This window comes from Mya arenaria, chromosome 4, assembly GCF_026914265.1.
Source record: "Mya arenaria isolate MELC-2E11 chromosome 4, ASM2691426v1".
Taxonomy (NCBI): Eukaryota; Metazoa; Mollusca; class Bivalvia; order Myida; family Myidae; genus Mya; species Mya arenaria.
In genome coordinates this window covers 39,439,329-39,459,821 of record NC_069125.1, presented here as the reverse complement: position 1 = coordinate 39,459,821, position 20,493 = coordinate 39,439,329, and the positions used below count along the sequence as shown (strand labels likewise).

The 20,493-nt window shown below is 33.2% G+C and overlaps 1 protein-coding gene across 1 annotated transcript; it reads right to left on the bottom strand.

Moving 5' to 3' along the window:
* Positions 1 to 11,193: 11,193 nt before the first annotated feature.
* On the bottom strand, positions 11,194 to 19,781 carry LOC128233080 (uncharacterized). Its single transcript, XM_052946959.1, has 4 exons — positions 19,592 to 19,781; positions 13,905 to 14,171; positions 13,470 to 13,514; positions 11,194 to 12,796 (listed from the first exon to the last, which is right to left on the bottom strand). The coding sequence occupies exons 2-4, from the start codon at positions 14,155 to 14,157 to the stop codon at positions 12,666 to 12,668; spliced, it is 429 nt and encodes a 142-aa protein (XP_052802919.1). The 5' UTR covers positions 14,158 to 14,171; positions 19,592 to 19,781; the 3' UTR covers positions 11,194 to 12,665.
* Positions 19,782 to 20,493: the final 712 nt, after the last annotated feature.

Here is a 20,493-nt window from a genome sequence, read left to right as displayed (position 1 = left end):
TCGTGTTTCATATAGCTTTTATATCGGAATTAAAATGATTGCATTGTAAACATAGAATATATGCTGACTTTTCAGAACAGCACGTACATTGACTTTCGAATAGATCATTAAAATTCAAAGGATGAAACTATGGTTTGGTTTCGATGGCCATTCAGTAAGATTGAGCGTATGATACATCTTGAAGGTTAATATTGTGACATCGACTCATTTGTATCACCTCTGTGGCTATATTATTCCTCAGCGATATGTTTGTGGTAAAGCTGACCACCAATAATAGTACGACAAATATGTTTCCATATGAAGCATCTTCCATGTCTCCACATTGTAAAAACAATTAATGGGAAAACCTTCCGCGAATAACCCATCGGAAGGCATTTGTAACAATGCAATCGAAACAACTAGACTCCCATTTATTTATGTGGAAACGATATAGTTTACTTATTGTTTGTTAAATACATATCTTCAACATTAAATCAATCTATTTCGTTCCTACGATGTTACGAGTTGGTGTGGTATTGTGTTGTGGGGGGAAAACGGAGCATCTGGAGACAACCCACTGATCTGGTTTTTTACCAGAAACCAAAAGCACAGATTAGTAGGGTTACATTTTGGAAAACAAATCGTCACCTTAGCGCAAAAACTCAATATTTGCATACAGAAATAGAAGCAGATATTAAGTTCTTGCACTACAAAGCGAAATATTTGAAATATATCAAGTTTAATGTCTATATATATTGACAGAAAATGTTTTCTGAAATTAGGTACTGCCTTGTTAATGTTCAATAAACATTGATTATAAGTTACGCATAATTGTGTGCTAACTTCATGATATATCACCGTCGTTTAGATTTTATTTTAGATATTTGGCTTATTATCATCGCATGTGAAAGAGGTATGTCTTTTTTGTCTTTCTTTCTGGAAAAACGCATGTGATAAAAAAGTCTAACACTCGTCATCATATAATACACATTTGTATTCAACTCCTTCCTTGAGCATTGTAAGTCATAGGCTCACAACACGTCTCCTTAACTCATTTAAAACAATGTGTATTGTATGACGTCTAGTGCCAGATTCAATATGTTGATACATCAAACAACATCAGCAACTAATTTACTCATTGATATATACGCATGACAACACACATGTGTAGAATGACAATATAGTACTTAATATATTATTAGGTACTAGTTGAGGGGTCATTTAAAATTAGCAAGATGCTTAAAATTAATGCAGATGAAGAGTTCATGTTTCCCTTTACCTAAACGTTTTTGTGGTTAGCCAAACTATGGTCTTGTTTATCAAGTTAAACTGATAGCTCATTTTAAGACACTCGAAACTGTAGGCAAACACACTTGTCTAAGTAACAGGGTTTTCATTAAGACATCACCAAGGGTATGGACATTCATTGAAAGGAAAATACTTATTATTAACATTCATTTTAAATGAACCAAAACCTTTTCCTGAAGACAACGTTTTATATTGTTAAGTTCAATACAGGTGGACGTATGAGTTTCTCGTTCAGTTTAGTACAAGTGGATGAAGGAGTATTCAGTATAGTTCAGTACAAGTGGACGTACACGTCATCAGAATAGTTTTGTACAGGCGAACGCACGAGTACTCAGTACAGTTTAGTACAAGTGGAATTACGAGAACTCAGTATAGTTAAGTACAAGTGGACGGACACGTTGTCAGAATAGTTTAGTACAAGTTCAGTATAGTTAAGTACAAATGGACAAATCAGTACTCAACTCAACTCAACTCAACTTTATTCAGTACATAAAGGCCTCCGGCCCAAAATACATACTATAATATATACATCATTAATTACAATACAGTGGTGTCATTGCTTAGTACAAATTGTTTACAAACTTCAATCTGCTATTTTTAACAAGTAAAAAATAAATATTGCCACTTGTCGAATAACAAAACTATTATCTGACTTTAGGAGTCTGTAAGAGGCATGTAGGTCAGATCGACCCGTGTACCAGCTAAATAAAAACTGATTTCTTACAGTAGAGAACCTTGGGCATATGAAAAACACATGAAATTCATCTTCTAATAAAAGCCTGTTCTCGTTGATTAAGCAGGACGCACATATTCTGTCGTTTCTGTCTATGTTAAGATGTCGGCCAACTTCGATATTTAACCGGTGACTTGAACACCTAAATCGCGCGAGCGCACGGACAAATTTATGTGACAAGTTTATGGAAAGATATTTTTCCGGATTTAGTAAGGATTTAACATGTTTATAGAGATCGCATCTTGAAGATGAATTAACGATATCGTGCCATCCCTGAGTCATACAGTCGATTAAGCGAAGTTTAAATTGCGCGTTGAAAGTATTAATGTCGCCTACGTCTTGCCATAGCCAGACGTAGCCAAATCCATACTGAAATAATATTTCTCTAACTTTTGTTACCCAATTTATTCTTCCAATATCGTCTTGACGTTTTAACATAACGTAACAATGTTTAGGGTAGCGATGGTTTTGCATATGCAGAATTTTACACCAGTATTTTATACATTTTGAATAATATATCACGCAAAGTGGAGCACGACCACATTCACCTAGTGCCATACAATTATTAGTACTTATATTTAGACCGAGAATATTTTTACAGAACGAACTTTGAGCTCGTTCGATTTCAGGGGCGTAACTACAACCCCAGATTTCCGCTCCATATGTCAGAATGGGGACCACCATAGAGTCAAACAGTTTAAAAAGTTCCTTGTTATTAAAACGACCAAACGGTCTTTCATAAGATTTGATAGCGAAAACTACTTTCCTGGCCTGCAATGTTAACTGGTGTTTTGCATCTGACCAAGAAAGTTGGGGGGTAAAAAGTAGACCCATATATTTATACATAGAGGTTGCCTTAACATGTTGACCTTTGTATAACCAAGTTTCATAATTTCTCAACGGACCGCCGTTTCGAAATACAATGATTTCTGTTTTCTTTAAGTTAACAGTCATTTCAGCGTTATCACAATATTCCGATATACGGTTAAGTTGCAATTGTAAGTTAATCGCGGTTTCTGCGCAATTTGCTACGTCGTCAGCGAATAGCAGACTTATAATGTCGGGAATATCATTTGTTATGAAAATTCCTCTATTAAATTTTCCCTTAAGTAAGAACAGAGGTCGTTTATATATAGACTAAAAATTATCGGCGAACTCAAATCTCCTTGTCTGGTACCGATGTTGCAAGTAAAGGCTTCTGATAAATTTCTCTTTTCTACTCTAACGCGCGCGGTCAAATTTGCATACATTGATACAAGAACATTTAGTATTTTTCCACGAATGCCTTTACTCATCAAACTAGTAAACAGTTTTTGATGAACTAACGAATCAAATGCCTTTTTAAAGTCGACAAACAATACGTAAAACCTCCCCCCAGGCTTTGATGTATATTTCGTTATCATTGATTGCAAACAGAAAATATTATCTATAGTAGAATAACCCGCGCGAAAACCCGCCTGCGCCTCGTCAATTACGTCGAACTCCTCCGCCCAACGTGTAAGTCGGTCATTTATTATACCAGAAAATATTTTATACATGACATTGATGAGAGAAATGCCTCTATAATTAGATGGATCGTTTCTCGAACCTGACTTGAAAATAGGCACTAAAATGCTTTCGCACCAAGCATCTGGGAATGACCCTGTATCTAAAATTTTATTAAAAAGTATCAATAATATGGGTGCTATTTGGTCACACGTGTGCTTATAAAACTCTGCCCCTATCCCATCAGCGCCACATGCCTTGTCCGTTTTAAGTTTACCGATACTCCGAAACACTTCTTCGTGAGTAATAGGACAATTCAATACTGAATCCATGTCATGGTTATATATGCCATCCGTGTTTATATTTAACAAGTTAAACTGACCATCTTTAAATAATAGGTCTTTAAAATACCTAAACCACTCTTCATTCTTAATATTACAAGGAATTGGATTAGTTTGGCGTGCGCTAGACTTCAATAATGACCAAAACTGTTTTGGATTGTTGCTAGCTCGTAACAGTACATTTTTACGGTTAATTTGATGCGAAATTTGTTTAGATCTACAAAGTGATTTAAACCTGTTACGCACTGCTTTATATGTAGCAAAATCCTGCTCATTATTTGTGTACCTAAAGCGACGTAACAGTGAATACTTGTTGCGCTTCAATTCATCGCATCCGTTATCCCACCAAACGGGTTGTGATTGTATAGTAGCCTCAAATCCTTGATTTGAGCGCATATTATATGCAGACGATTTATATACATGTAATATGAGCGCGACCGCCTCGTTGACGTTTTCGTTAATAGCAGTTTGAATACGTTCAAGGCTTAATTCAAGATTTATGCCAAATAAGTTAAAAAACTCAGTCGACACATTTTGTCGCCATTTATAAGTATCGTATGTCATATTTGTTTGTTGGGCATTATTGATCTGAGTCTGATAAGGGACATCGCTTCGTGCATCGCGGTATCTTATATGAGAGACGATGGGAAAGTGGTCCGATTCGTCTCGAGTCATGACGCTAAATTATGAAATATACGGAAACAGTTCTGAGGCAACAATATGATAGTCTACAACACTCTGTCCCTCATTTGCTAAACATGTTATATCCCCTGAAGTATCATAATGTAACCTACCATTTAACAAATGTACATTGTGAATACAACATAAATCAATTAATGACCTACCAAAATTATTTACTCGACCAAGATCTTTATTATTACGCGGTTGTTCAAACGTATCGCCAACGTAATCTACATGATATCCATACACATTATCTAAGTTATCTGAAGAAATGTAGAGAACAGTTTAGTAAATGTGGAGGTTTAAGTACTCATTTAAATTTGGTACAGTATCTTGTAAAGTTCAATACAGGTGGACGTATGAGTTTCTAAAACAGTTTAGTACAAGTTGATGTAGGAGTATTCAGTATAGTTCAGTACATGTGGACGTACACGTCATCAGAACAATTTAGTACAGGCGAACGTACGAGTACTCAGTACAGTTTAGTACAAGTGGACGGAGACGTTATCAGAACAGTTTAGTTCAAGTTTAGTATAATTCAGAACAAATGGACGTACCAGTACTGAGAACAGTTTAGTTAATGTGGAGGTTCGAGTACTCATTTAAATTTGGTACAAGTGGACATAGGAGTACTCAGTAAAGTTCAGTATAAGTGTATGTACGAGTAGTTAGTATAGTTTAGTGCAAGTTGACATATCAGTTCTCAGTATAGTTCCGTACAAGTGGACGTACGAGTACTCAGTATAGTTCAGTACAAGTGGAGATACGAGTACTCAGTATAGTTCCGTACAAGTGGACTAACGAGTACTCAGTATAGTTCAGTACAAATGGACATATAAGTAATCAGTATAGTTCAGATCAAGTGGAAGTATGGGTACTCAGTATAGTTATGTACAAGTGGAGATACGAGTACTCAGTATAGTTCAGTACAAGTGAAAGTACGAGTACTCAGTATAAGTGAGTACAAGTAGAGGTACGAGTACTCAGTATAGTTCAGTACAAGTTGACATACGAGTACTCAGTATAGTTCAGTACAAGTGGAAGTACGAGTACTCAGTATAGTTCAGTACAAGTGGACATACGAGTACTCAGTATAGTTCAGTACAAGTGGAAGTACGAGTACTCAGTATAGTTCAGTACAAGTGGAGATACGAATACTCAGTAGAGATCCGTACAAGTGGAAATACGGGTACTCAGTATAGTTTAGTACAAGTGGAGATACGAGTACTCAGTATAGTTCAGCATATGTGGACGTTCGAGTTCTCAGTATAGTTCCGTACAAGTGGAGATACGAGTACTCAGTAAAGCTCAGTACAAGTGGAAGTACGGGTACTCAGTACAGTTCAGTGCAAGTGGACATATAAGTACTCAGTATAGTTCAGTGCAAGTGGGCATATAAGTACTCAGTATAGTTCAGTACAAGTGGGCATATAAGTACTCAGTATAGTTCAGTGCAAGTGGGCATATAAGTACTCAGTACAGTTCAGTGCAAGTGGACATATAAGTACTCAGTATAGTTCAGTGCAAGTGTGCATATAAGTACTCAGTATAGTTCAGTACAAGTAGACATACGAGTACTCGGTATAGTTCAGTATAAGTGGAAGTACGAGTACTCAGTATAGTTTCGTACAAGTGGAGATACGAGTACTCAGTATAGTTCAGTACAAGTGGAAGTACAAGTACTTAGTATAGTTCAGTGCAAGTGGACATATAAATACTTAGTATATTTCAGTATATGTGGACATAAGAGTACTCAGTATAGTTCAGTTAATGTATTCACATACTTTGAAGTAAAATGGTAATGTCATTGTTGTCCGATGTCTAATATATTGGTCTTAGGAAATAACCTGGTCAATGGCAATACAACTGTCAATACTTTATCATTATATGTCTAATCATGCGCTTATTGTTAGGAAGACCCTAGAATAGTAAAGAAAGATTGTAACAAGAGCGGAATACTGATGTCTTATTTGAAGCATATATAGTATCAGTTAAATGTATTTGTTAAAGCTTTCGATGCATGGAATGCATTAATAACTAAAAAAATGGTTATTCTAGTATCAATAATGTTGGTACGTAATTAAATTAAATAATGATTGTCACATCGTCTTTTATTAGTAACTTAAATTTTGTAAAGTGTTTATCTTTTCACACAATAAGACATATTATTAAATATATAATAAATATAAATAGTATATTTCTCGTTTGATTCACATCAAGACCATCGTTCAATTTAACAAGACATGCTCCAAAGCGTGCAATCTATCTTTTTTATGTTAAAGCTTTATTTCGATATATTTTTTATATTCTCCATATATCTAAGCAGGAGTATAATTCACGTAATTTATTGGGAAAAGTTAAAATCAAATGTTGTTATTTTACATTCGTAAATATCATTCCGAGAGGACATGCTTTATCAGCTGTCCATGTAGTTTTTGCATTTGCAATAAACAGCATTAGTGTCTTTCAGAGCACCAATTCTAAGAATAATAGGCTTCTTTATAAAAATATTTTGTTTTAGGCAAGGTATACTACTAAATTTGTCAAAAGTTTCTACAAGTTTTTCAAAGGATTTTTTTTGTACCATCGTTGATAAACATTGCATCATCGGCAAACAAAGTATTTTTTAAGTTTTCATTTGCTATATTTTAACCTTTAATTGAGATGTTGAGTTGTCGGCAATGGATAGAATGTCTATAGATATACTGAACAGGTAAGGGGAAAGTGGGTAGGTTTGTCGTACAGCTCTGTCGGATAGGTGACCATTAAAAATCGAATAGTTGACCATTATTTGAAAAACAGCTTTAAATTCCATTATAGATGGTTTAAAATCCATTTTTTAAGCGAGTTGCCAAAATTGAAGAAATCATGTCAGGTCATTTATAAAGTGAGATCTAAACTGTCATTTGTTTTTTTAAAGTCCGCAAAGAATTGCAATCCTGGGTTGCTATTTTCGTTAAAATAAGCGATCGTCTCATAGAAAAATCCTATGTTCTCACCTATGTATCTGCTTTTAACAAAGCCAAATTGAAATTTATTTATTATAGAAGGCAACACACGGTTTGCTATTGCTTTCGAAGCAATTTTGTAATCAATGTTCAGAGGGTATATTGGTCTACAATTATTAAGTTCTTTGTCATTTTTGGTAATGAGATTAATAACACCATGCTGTTGAAGTTCAGTTAAAGATTTGTTTTCTAAAGAGTAACTGATAGAATTAAAAAGGTAAACCTTAAGATCCTGCCAAAATATTTTGTAAAACTCTGCTGTTATTCCATCGGATCCTTGGCTCTTGTTGTTTTACGTATGTAATAGGGCTGTTGCACATTCTTTTCCCGTCAATTAACCATCACATGATTGTTTCTGTTTGTCCTTTTATTGCGTTTTATCATCGCGTTCACCCAATCATATATTTATATGGCTAACATCAATATTTTCATGTTTTTAGAGTTTACTGTAAAAATGATTTGTCTGGTTTAGTATATCTTTAGATTTAGTAACTAACTTATTGTTTTCAGATAGACATGCTATTTTTCGATTCACTTCTTTTTTTTTATCTAATTTGACAAATATTTTGAGTTCTTATCCATACCATCAATTAGAGCTGACTTAGATCTTACATATAAACCTTGTGTATATGTCCAAATAATCCGTGTATTTCTTATAAACGTTTTTTTTTTTCATTTCGGAATATCTAAAGTAGTGTTATCAATATCAATGTTACTCATTGAAAATTCAAGTTCTTTAATATTATTAATAAACTTTGTTTCTTCTAAATCCTTATTTCTTTTTAAAAAGAACACTATTTTAAAAGTACCATACTTGATAGTACCTTTAATTAATTCTCATAGTACGTTAGAGTTAACTACTTTATAAAATTAAAAAGTTCGTTAATATTTTTATCTATTTATTTGCGGTATTTATTATCAAGTTTAACTTAATAATTTGTTTTGAAATAACCTGTACAACGTGGTTCAGTTGAGAAGTTATTCCAAAAGATAATATTGAGTAGTCAGACCTTAGACCAGCATATATTGTACATTTCGAGATGCAATCTAAAATATTTGATGAGACCAAAAAACTACCTAACCTGCAGAATATGCCTGTGATTAGAATGCCAAGTAAAATGACGTATATCAGAGCTAATTAAAGGCAACAAATCTTTTATACTTTCATAATTGTTTATTAAATGTTGTATTATTTTTCTCTATTTTTAATATGTGTTTTATTTTGCCTGTTTCTTTTTATCCTTTTCAACTTTAATAACTGTATCAAAATCACCTCCAATAATCACGGTTTTTCTTTCGATATCGTAAACAACTTTTTTTAAATTATTTTAACGAAATCGTCATCGTCATTATTTGGTCAATATACATTAAAAAAAACCAACACATTTTTTCTTGAAGCTTTAGATATTGCAATCTTACAGTTATCAATTCTTTATGCTCTGTTTTGTATACAATATCTTTTTAATAGATTCCTACTCTTTGGTTATTTAAGCTATTGTCGCTTAAATGAATACAATTTCCCAATTACATATTGATAGATAAGAAGCGCACAATATAATTCTTGTAAAAGAAGTATATCATAATTATGATGTTTTAACCAATGAAAGATATGTGCTCTCTTTTTGACATTCCCTTAACCTCTGACATTACATGTGCGTTTTTAATCACATCGATGTTTATTTATTCATTCTTTATTATGTGTACATTTGTGATCTATTAACATGTAAATGATGATATGCTGTATATGCTTAATTCTTAATAAAATTATATTATGTTATGTTTATTTGTTTAACTTAAGCCAATCTCCAATGGTGATACAAGCAGGTAACAGCCACATCACCATAAACGGAACTTAACCGAGAATGACTTACTATTATAATAGTATACTGGTGTGATATTTGTTAAACAATATATGGAAAATAGTAAACACCTTGACAGCTGGACGGATATGAATACAACATAAACAAAGAATATGTATGAACATATGATAAATAAATTAAATGGATTTTAAACTAAAATGAAAAAAAAAACATACACATTTGACCAGATTTGTCCTAAATACTATCATATTGCATATTTATTTCTAAACAAATATTTATATCTATTTATTAAATTTACTGAACATAGTCTTGTCAAAAGAAGTATCTAATATAAAACATAACATCCCACTCCTCTCAAAAGTTATTCTCAAATATTTTAAAGTGTATATCTTAAACGAAAAATAACACTAATTTACTGGAGAATAATTTTAATCGGTTGGAAAATAATATAAAAGTGCATGCTTACATCTGAGCATAGTTGTATTAATTTTAATAATGTATCATTGCATATTTCATTTTATTAAAAACTTTGTTTTGAAACCCTAGTCGAAAACAAAAAATAAGTAAGTTTTCAAAAATGTATATTGTATTTGTATTTAAAGATCTATCTTGTTTGCCAAACATGTGTTTTGATGCAAACTGCTTTGCTCCGATTTATTATTGTTCTCGTGTTGTCCATCTGTTTAGGCACTCGAAAATCCTATTTAGCAGGTCTAACAAAATCATCTGTGCAAGTCCTTGCATTAAAAAGTATATTTTTATATCATGAATATTTCTGAAATAGCTTTTAACATTTTGCTTTGACTTGTTTGCCTTGCGCCAGTAAACGAAATTACAAAGTAAGGATGACTTCCTGTGCCCATATTCAGCGACGATACTCAAGGCTTAAGAGAACAAAACTTAATTCAAAAAGTAAAATAGCTTCTAGAAATATTATGTTTGAGAAAAGTACTGCACTAGTTATATATAACTAATTTTGCTCCCGGTTGGTCTAAAAGAATAAAAGAAATTATGTATTGTAAGATTTAATTGCCATATCCTGAGTCTAAATATGAACTTAACCGACAGAATATGAACTATTGTCTTGCACAGACTGTTTCAATTGTATTATCAAGAGGTCGATAAATGTATATTAATTTGTATCAGGTCTGCCTGTCTTCTAAATGATGTAAAAAATCACTATTTATAAGCATATAATCGTGTTCCACAATGTTTATTGGACTAGAATACTTATGAAGTCAACGAACAATAACATTTTCAATACGACCGACAGCCAACCGCTCTCCTGTCCCCAAACAGTGTAACAAACATGACTTAACAGTGATATCCGTCTATGATAGGGAATGAAACGCTTAAGCGGTCAGGATGATCACTTCATTCACTGACAGTAATATCGTGAGATGAATTTGCTGTTTCTGTGTCAGGATATCACAAACAATAGAAACAATTGAGCAACAGTGGTAGTAGCAGAGAAACCCTGACATAAAACTAATTACTGACTGTCTTTCAAGCTAGTAATGGCATGATCCATGCAATGTGGACATTTATTTTTGCTGTCATAGTAACCGACATGATAACACAAAACATGTAAGTGATAAACAAAGGATTTATAAAAAAAAACAAGAGCTTTGATATGGTATTATATTAGTTACTTAAATAAATATAAAACAACATGTTTTTAAAGGAACATGCTCTGCTATAGACATTGAATTCATTTGAGTTCAGATATAGTGAAAGAAATGAAATATTGAACTCATCTTATAACCATACTACCTGCAACTGAAAATTGCAAAAATAAATTCTTTATTAGGTTCTTAAGTATGTTCCCGTATGTAATCAATGCTTTATGAGTCGACAACAGGAAATATCTCATTTTAACCATAAATTATGGGTTTTGACTTGATACAAGTTTCTGTTGTTTGATTAATTCCTATTTAAGTTTGTCCTCCTGTTTCAAGCAATGGTGCACTTATATTATCAGCATTTTTATTATATTATATATAACACGATGCGTAGTAATCGTTACGCTCTTTGCTCTCGAGAATGCTGTACCGAATAAATGCGTGTAAAATGGATACCATTGTATCAATTTGTTATTGTAGCAATGTTGTGGATTTTATGTCTCGAATACTGCCGTTTATATTATTAATATTTTGCATTAAACATATACGAAAAAGTCATGGGTTACTACCCTTAATTCGCAATAGAAGTCTTTTTTTGATTTCTTTGAAAGTTTGATTGTCTCCTGTGTTTCAGAAAATCGAGTTGGCTCAATATATCGTTTATCAAGTTTGTTCAACTCGTAACAAATCATGTCTACGTAAGTCCTGTTTCATTTCGGATACCATTCAATTTTAAGTAATGAGACTTCTCTCATTGACATAATTATAAAAAAAATACAGCCACGATTCCTTAAACTGTATTGTTGTCCATTTGTTTTTGACTAATTTTTGCAGACAATTACAAATTGAGGGAATACATATTGCAATTATTATTACATTCTGTGGAAATATGACAAAAGTTTCATCCAACTAATTATTTAATACTAAATGTGTAAATGAAACGTCTATTTGCAAAAGCAATTTCGAATATGTTGGTGTCAGTAGGCAGTGCACAATCAAAGGCGTTTGTCATCAGATTGTGGTGGCTACTATCATCTAGCGACGTCGACAGTTCGCTTATAGACCCTGGCTGTTACCGGGTCGCTCAAAGACACTAAATATCACGTCCATTGTGTCTTGCTGTTTGAGTGTATTGTCTGGTAGCGTTGTGTTCCTGTTCGATTGTAATGACTAGATGCGTTATGTTCTTGTAGAGTGCCTGTTTAATTATGTTGTCTTGTCTTAGTGCGTTTAGCCCTTGAAAGGTGCCTGGGTTGGCCTTATTTTCATTAACGGGCAATTTCAAATCAAATGCGTAAAAAGTCGCTCACTAACATCGGAAATCATTAAACGATAACTGAAGTTTAAGTCAACCCTTTCTTCGCAGAAAACATTTCAATCTTTTAAGACAATTTATTATTGTCTTGGTAGAAAACACACATGTACTAACATTGCTGTCAGCAATTAAGTAAATTCGTGAATTCATTTTGTAAAAATAATTACATGTTTTTAAGCAGTCGTATGATTGTTACATCAAATTGAGGATTAAGCGCACGACTGACGTAATTCTTACTACTGTATGTGTCTTGCGCTAAGTACTTAAAATAATGTACATAATGTTTGGACGAACAGTAAATTAAATTGCAACTGAAAGTTTCATTTTGCCACATCTGAATATGTATTGAAAGCGGTGTCATTGATGTTTGCATCTAGCGTCGTTTGCGACCGGCTTTTAGAAGAAGGTTCTGGAGATTTCCAAAACTGTTATCCATGGACATGAAGCGGGGTTTAGAGTTCAGAGAGGCAAACATTCTGTCCATGTTGTCCATTCCCATAAAGCCTGTAAACAGAAAATATGGTATGCATGTTTTGGTCTATTGGAATAACTGACCGTTGTTGATATAATATCATGTCATTCTTTAATAGAGAAAACCGAAGCATAGTTTGTTTATATTACAAATGCCGTCAATCAAATCCACTCAGTTTTCATACTTTAAATGTACCTTTTCTTTCAGAAGAATCTGTTTTGAAGACAGCATTTAATATATCACATGAATACTCAACAGAAACGCAAACAGTTGTGGTACATCCATTTGTTTGTTTCAAATGCATTTCAACATAAATAATCTTAGTGATGTTTTTTATGCATTTTAGTTTTGAAAATTACTCTGGTCATGTCTGAGAAGCTTTCTGTCTTAAACGAATAGGGTTTTTATGATTCAATTTGCCAAATATATATTCATGAAATGATTGTTCAAAGATGAGTTACATGTTCAAGGAATAGTCTTTAAAATAAATAGTAAAGTTCTTTATATTAAATTAATTGATTGAAAAAGTACTTGGACGGAAATGATGGCAGTCATTTGCCTGATCGTGTAGATTTGATAAAAAAAGTAAAATTGGCAAAAGAGTGAAAGCGCCACACAGTAGTACTTCGACCCGAAATAAACAACAGCCAACACGATATGGCAGAAATTCTTCTTGGTGTAAGCCAATTAATTTAAGTCACTTACTTTTTCTTTTTAGTCGATTAGCGCTACTCTGGTCAATTGGATGATCTGTAAACGATATAAAAGAGATCAAAAGAGAAGTCTCCATGCTTTAATTCTTTCAAAACATTCTTATTTTCTTTCTATGATTCTTTTACTAGCAATAAATTTGAATTAAACCTTCAATATCAAAATGCTTACTCAACCCGCACATTTCCCACCCATCATAATAGCATTAAACTGATTTAGAATACTAAAGTTTTGTTATTCTTGAAACAAAGAAAGAAAATCAAAGCAATTGTGTAATCCGTAATCGTATCAATGTGAACAATTAATAAACGGTATCGTAATTACTTTACTCAGCATTCCGTTTTTACATAGCCTTGTCATTCTACTACAGAATAAGAAATGCAAAACCGAAACTCAACCCAGTGAATGTTAATTAACAATTATACAAACCTGCTAGGTAACCATACGACTCCGACATGTCACTATCAGATACTTTTTTGTTTAAGTCCATTTCAAGTTTAGGCAATACATATGAATTCCACAAATTCCGGAAGATTTCTATGTCGAGTTCTAGCGAACCCGGTGTACTGTCCAATGAGGTCTGTGCTGACGTCACTGCCACCAGAGCAACTATAACAAGGTACGTGTAACCATAAGGCCGAAGGCGGGTGCCGACTTCCTGTCTTAGTATTGTGAGCATCATTACTGTGTGTTAATCTGCAAGTAAAACATCAGGTGCATTAAAAATGACACTTTTATGTACGGAGTTAAATCGTGGATGACGATGCGGATAACTTAAAACGCTTTTCACCGATACGTACGCTAGTTATTTAACTGGACATGGTAAGAAACAGTAAGTTAAACCACTACCCTCCTGATTGAAAATATATACACACACAGAAGAGTTAGTGTATCTTTTTAATAACTGTAATTGTGGGTGAAGTGAATATTAGTTTATATGAAGATAAATTATTATTGTAGGAGCCACTTATCAGCCATCACGACACAACCGTAAACCCATTCCGAGGAATTGCATAGTATTATACTTTAATGATTGTAAAGCAGTTATACAGACAGCAAGTATTTTAATATAAACAAACATATATTATTCTACTCTTTCTTAGCTAATACAATTATACACTAAATTGCATACAAAGAGCGTAGCATAGTATTCAATATATTATTTGATACCGATCATTTTTATAGTAAAGTATCCTAACAGAATAACAGGCGGATATCTTTACAGTGTTATATTTCTTCAACTCCTATGTGACAAAACAAACCAAGGTAACATTAATAATTTCAATTCCAGAACATTTTATTTAAACGAGTTTGTCTTGCCCTTTAATTGTTTACCAAGTATGTTAGCCTAATATCCGATCTTAGGTGAATAAAATCATAAACATGGCTGTAGTCAATGAACAGGCTCAACGAAGCCAAGTTTGTTATATTCATACAAAGGAATAAAATTAAATAGCATGGCTATACCGGGCATAGGTTTTGTAATGGTAATGTCAACGTTATTGATAAAATTACCTCATCGGAGTGATTTGTCACGCAAAGGCAGTGAAATACGTTTTATACGCATAGAGAAGCCAAAGGAATGTGTTGAATTCAGCTTTATAGTATCATCTCTAGAAAATCAAGAAATGAATGCATACAATACGAATGAAAGGATAAAAACTTTTAATTTTTTAAAACACCGACACCAATTAGATACAGCAAGTAAGCTAGGGTAAATATAACAAAGCCTCAGATTACAATTAAAACCTTATATGCTATAACAAAGGCTATAATATATCAAAGAGTTGGCGTTTAAATATCCTGTTTCTACCTTATTTCATGAGTGGCTGCAATTGATAGTTTTGCCACAGCGTAGAGGGATAATATTTACTAGTTAGTCAATAAGCTGTATTAGGAAATTATTGCTCGATTTATTACAAAATAGTATACAGTGGACAATTTCCAGTTCGGTCAAAGGACACGAGAAGGAGCAGCGTTTACTTTTCCACACCTCTTTGTAGGGGAGCGGAGGGTGTGTGTGGTTGGCGGGTAATTGTATTAGCGTATTAGCGTTTACATTAAAATTAACATACAAGAACGCTGTCAGCAAGAATTTCACATCATACACATTGATCACAACGAGAACCTACATAATTATATCTTAGCAAACCAATACAATACTGCCACAAAAAGTATGCACTTGGGACTACATAAAGTCATAAAGTAACCAAGAAGGACCTTGCAACCAAACACCATTCAGGGATCACGTTAAATGACACAATAATCAACAGCCTAATGCAAAAGAGATATTGAAAAAGAGACAAATAACTCCCAAAATGAATATAAACAAGCATTTATAACCAGCAGACCTCTCTAATCAGTGTATGAACATGAAAAGTGAGTTGTTCTGATTTTTTTAATTATATATTGTGAAAATGAGAGTTTTGATGTGGGTGGACCGAGGGCGATAATTGAAAACGTTTTGACAGGCGATTTCCCCGCTTTCATTTTCAAGTCACGCAAATTCTTCATTAACGGCATTTAATCGCATAACAAAGCAAAGGTTTTTGAATTCAAATTTCTCCGGTTCCTCTCAGAGCAGTAAATGTTCCTATGTGTACCTACGGTATATGCAGGAACCAGAACAGAAACGCCACTAAATCACAAGCACAAACGTAAGCATCTTATTTCATTAAGCCAAATTATTGACTTTATCTTGATTTTGAATATTTCAAACTAGATTTCTGTGATTATCATCAATATTTATGCGAAAAGCTACAGCAAAAAGTTTAAACATAGACCCGATTTAATGGCACTGGGTAAACGACAAAGATATAGTACATAATAACAAAAAATCACAAACAAGAAACATGGAAAAACAGCACAAAACTCCACAAACAGCACAGTGCATTCATACTATATATAAAAAACTGGGTATGTTTATCAAGGATTTTTAGATACCGCCTTGGAACGGTCAGTAAATTGTAAATTTACTGGGGGTTAAAACCAGTTTAAGTGCACAAACCTCACTCTTATCCCAACAATCCTATATAAACGCAAAAGGTAAATCTTATCAGAGCATGCCTTAACTTGAGGAAACTTAACAATAAAACAAATAATAATAATCGAATAGGTAAACCCTAAGTACTTCTATGATTAAAGATCCCAACTCTATCTGCAGCCGGAGGAATACAATTCAGAGCATCTAATGCAAGAACTTCAAAGATACGATGCAGTCATTGTTTGAAACTATGAGCATCACACACAGCCTGCCTTATAAAATAAATGTTTAACTCTGTGATCATAGAGTTCCATGATAAAAAGCATAATTGTACTAAAACTGGGAACTAATAAAGAAAACATTATTGAAAATAAAAGCGACATGTATTAGCTAATTAGCTAATCAAGACAATTTCCTTAAAAACTCACAGAACTCTATAAATAAGAATATTAAACAGTTTCATGCAAATAAAATGGTGTGCTGGGCTTGATCATGTTATATGTGCCATAAGATTGTTTGAGAAATGAAAGACAGAAGATAGTCCTACTAGGATTTTGGGGCAGTCGCGTGGATCAAAGATAAAAAACCAACAGACAATCACGGAGGGAAGCATACAACTATAAATTTACAGTTGAAAATAATTAACAGGAGTAATCACTTGGGTTAAAACCCAACAATAAACTTGTAAAGCATTATCGGAGCTAGCATTACATTGAATATAATTAAATACAAAATGCAACAATACTTATGCGAAAAACTACAGAAACAAGCTCAGAAGCCAAAAGTTTAAACATAAACCCCGTTTAATGGCACATACGCCAAAGACATAGAATACAAAAAACAAAAACAATCACAAACAACTTCAAATTAAAAAACAAACATGAAAATAACAAGGACCAAATACAGATATCAACTACATCTTACTGGAGCCAAAATGTTGACTCCTCCAGGGTACGATGCAATAATACAAAGACATCCATCTGACACAGCCGGCCTTTGTAAAGGAATAATACAAAAACACCAATCTGACGCCCTTGTAAAAAATCATAGTCTAAAATGCTCGTGCATTCTCAGTGCAGCTAGATGAGAAATAGACAATGTTTCTGAATTTTCATTTAACAGAGTGCTCATAGTAATTGTTGTTATTACCAAACTGAGTTTACCTCTCATAACAAGAACCTTTGACAAACATTATACAAAAATGCTGAATGCATCCGTCGATTCAGCCTCTACATTTGATGCATGCCAATAAAGAAGAAACTTACAAATTATGTAGATAATTTAACACCCCACGCAAGGATATTCTTTAATATTGTTACAAAGAATAAATATATAGAATATGTGTTGAACTCACAAATTTAAACATAAATTATTTCGGAAAAGGTTATACAATTCAAAAGATTCTGGCGCAATGTATAATTTGCGTGTTCAGTTTCTTGTCATTCAAGGTGAAAACTGATGATTTTTTTTAGTTTTAGCTGCACTTTACGAAAAAATGCAAGGAAACTGTAAATTTGGGGATTTTATTTCTCTGTGTGAAGTTATAAAAAGGATTTTTACCATTATGAAGATGATAATTGACACGAGTTGATCTCTTTCAACTTTATGTTAATACTATTTGCTTCGTTTTTGCATACACATACTATTTGATAATCAATATTCTCATATATATGCATTCAATTAAACGGAAATAAACTGTTGGTCAGACTGGAATACAAAACAATACAATGAATAATTAAATAAAAATGTGACTATTCGACAACTAGTGTACATTGCGTTCATAAGGATGCGACTGACCACCATTTCTCGCATCATCTAAAATCCCTTATAACAGGAACAGTCTAAGCTCTATATTTGTTACGGTAAGAATTGAGTAGTGTTTACGTTTTTGGAAATAATCTTTATGATAATCACAACAAACTTATTTTTAGTTGCTTAAACAAGGAAAAGAAGAACTTTGGCTTAATTAAATGAGCTGTTTAAACTGGTTACGATTGTCGCTGTAAAGTCTGTGAGAAAATGGGCCGTGGGTAATAGTCTCATATTACTATCAGAACTGGACGAGCAATCGCACAGCTTTACGAATTTTGTATCTTAGTATTCCAAGACACTATGCTCATTTAAATACCAGCTACTAGATTGCCTATGGACTAATACAATCCAAAGTGAAAGAACACATTAGGAAATTACATTTGATATTCTTTACAGGGTTTTGTGAGAGTAGTTCTTATACAGCGGCTTACCATAACCCCGATAATGTAATCAATTTGGCAGTCTAAAGTCTAAAGTACTTGTATTTCAATATATTTACTTTCTTTTTTAAAAAATCGGAATTAAATTGACTTCAGTAAAACATACATTTTGTGATGAATTTTATGAACACTGCACGTAGTTAAGTCACAAATAAATCACAAGAACTTAAAAAAATGAACTCTACTATGATTTCATATCGAATCATAGCCGTTCAGCGATGGCTAGTCAATGAGTACAATATCGGGGTTTTGACGTCCCGGTTTTAATTTACATTCTGAACGTATGCGTCTTGAAGTTTAACACTGTGATATCGACTCACGAAAGTCAAATCTGCAGTTATGTAAAAGCTCAGCGATTTGTATGTAGATAAACTGACAAAAAACTACGAATAAATCACCTCATATATCATCCTACATGTCTGGTTATTAGAAAAGGAATCGCGAAGGTAAATACAACATTAAAATAATATGTCATGTTGATACCATGTTTCGTGATGGTGTGGTTTTGTAAGGGAAAAACGAGTACCCAGTCAAAACCCACCTCTCCAGCTTGGTGAAAACAAACAACATTCACAGACTGTGATGGTTTCATTTGGATGTTTTAAAAGGTTTTAGTTTAATGGCTTTGTTTATGCTTGCGCCCCCGGTTGCGGTTAAGCTTGTTTGCATATATTACAGAACGGAATGACTAAATGCTAACAAAATATAAAAATATGACTGAGAAAGCTGAAAATAAAAACCGCACTTTAAAAACTACTAGTAAAACAAAATAAACATTATTAAATTTATCTTTCCTTTTTATAAAGTCACTCTATGCAACATATGTAAGAAAGAATATAATAAAGTACTTATTGTAAATACTTAAACAGAACAAAACTCACCTGTCTTTTAAAAAGTATCCTTATTACGTTATGATGTCACTGTCTTCAGTGGTGTGATACGAATGGCGAATGCTTCAAGAGTCCAGCGAATGGTCCTTGTGTGTCCTGCTCTGTTATTGCTCTGGTATTGTGTGTGCTCTAACAAGGCATGGCGATTCGGTGGCGTGTAAAGTCTAGCTTGTTACCGTGATATCAGTCTTCTGTTCAAGTGGCCGATTCTGGAAAACTGGTAGCCTTATACAACAAATTGCAACCGGTTCTGCAAAAATAGTATATGACGTAGCCTTATTTGTCCGAGCAATATAACTGAAACCTTTTTGACGTCCAATTATTGCATTGATTAGTCCAAAAAGCAGGATAACCTTTAGTTGGAAATTAGTCTGCCGTGATGGAAATGAATCCGAAAATTAGTTAAGACAAAGCACTTGACTCTTGTGCATTCCTGCTCTGGCAAATATTGGACTTGCCATTTTTATCTCATGCATGCTTTAAGGAAGTCATACACGAGTATAATAATGAAAATGACACTGATTACATCCTATATGTTGTATAGGAAATGCCTTCGTCTGCGTTAAATTAAATGCGCTTTCTATTGGTAAACTTAATCAACTCACACATACATTTGAGTTTGAAAAGAAATAATATTTTTATTGATAAACAATGTTTTTTTAACATGTTTGAAGGTCTAGTAGGTCACTGAAATTGTTATTAATTATATAGAATTTAAAAAAAAGGTGATGAAACGCATTGCTTCCAGACCTCCGAGTTTTGAAAATATTTATATACCAGATATATAAATAAGAGGGAACTACACTACACAATTTGAATTTTTAACATACAAGAGAGATGCGGTAGGCCGTGTTTCATCATTTAGCTCTCCTAACCTAGGTGTGTAACATACA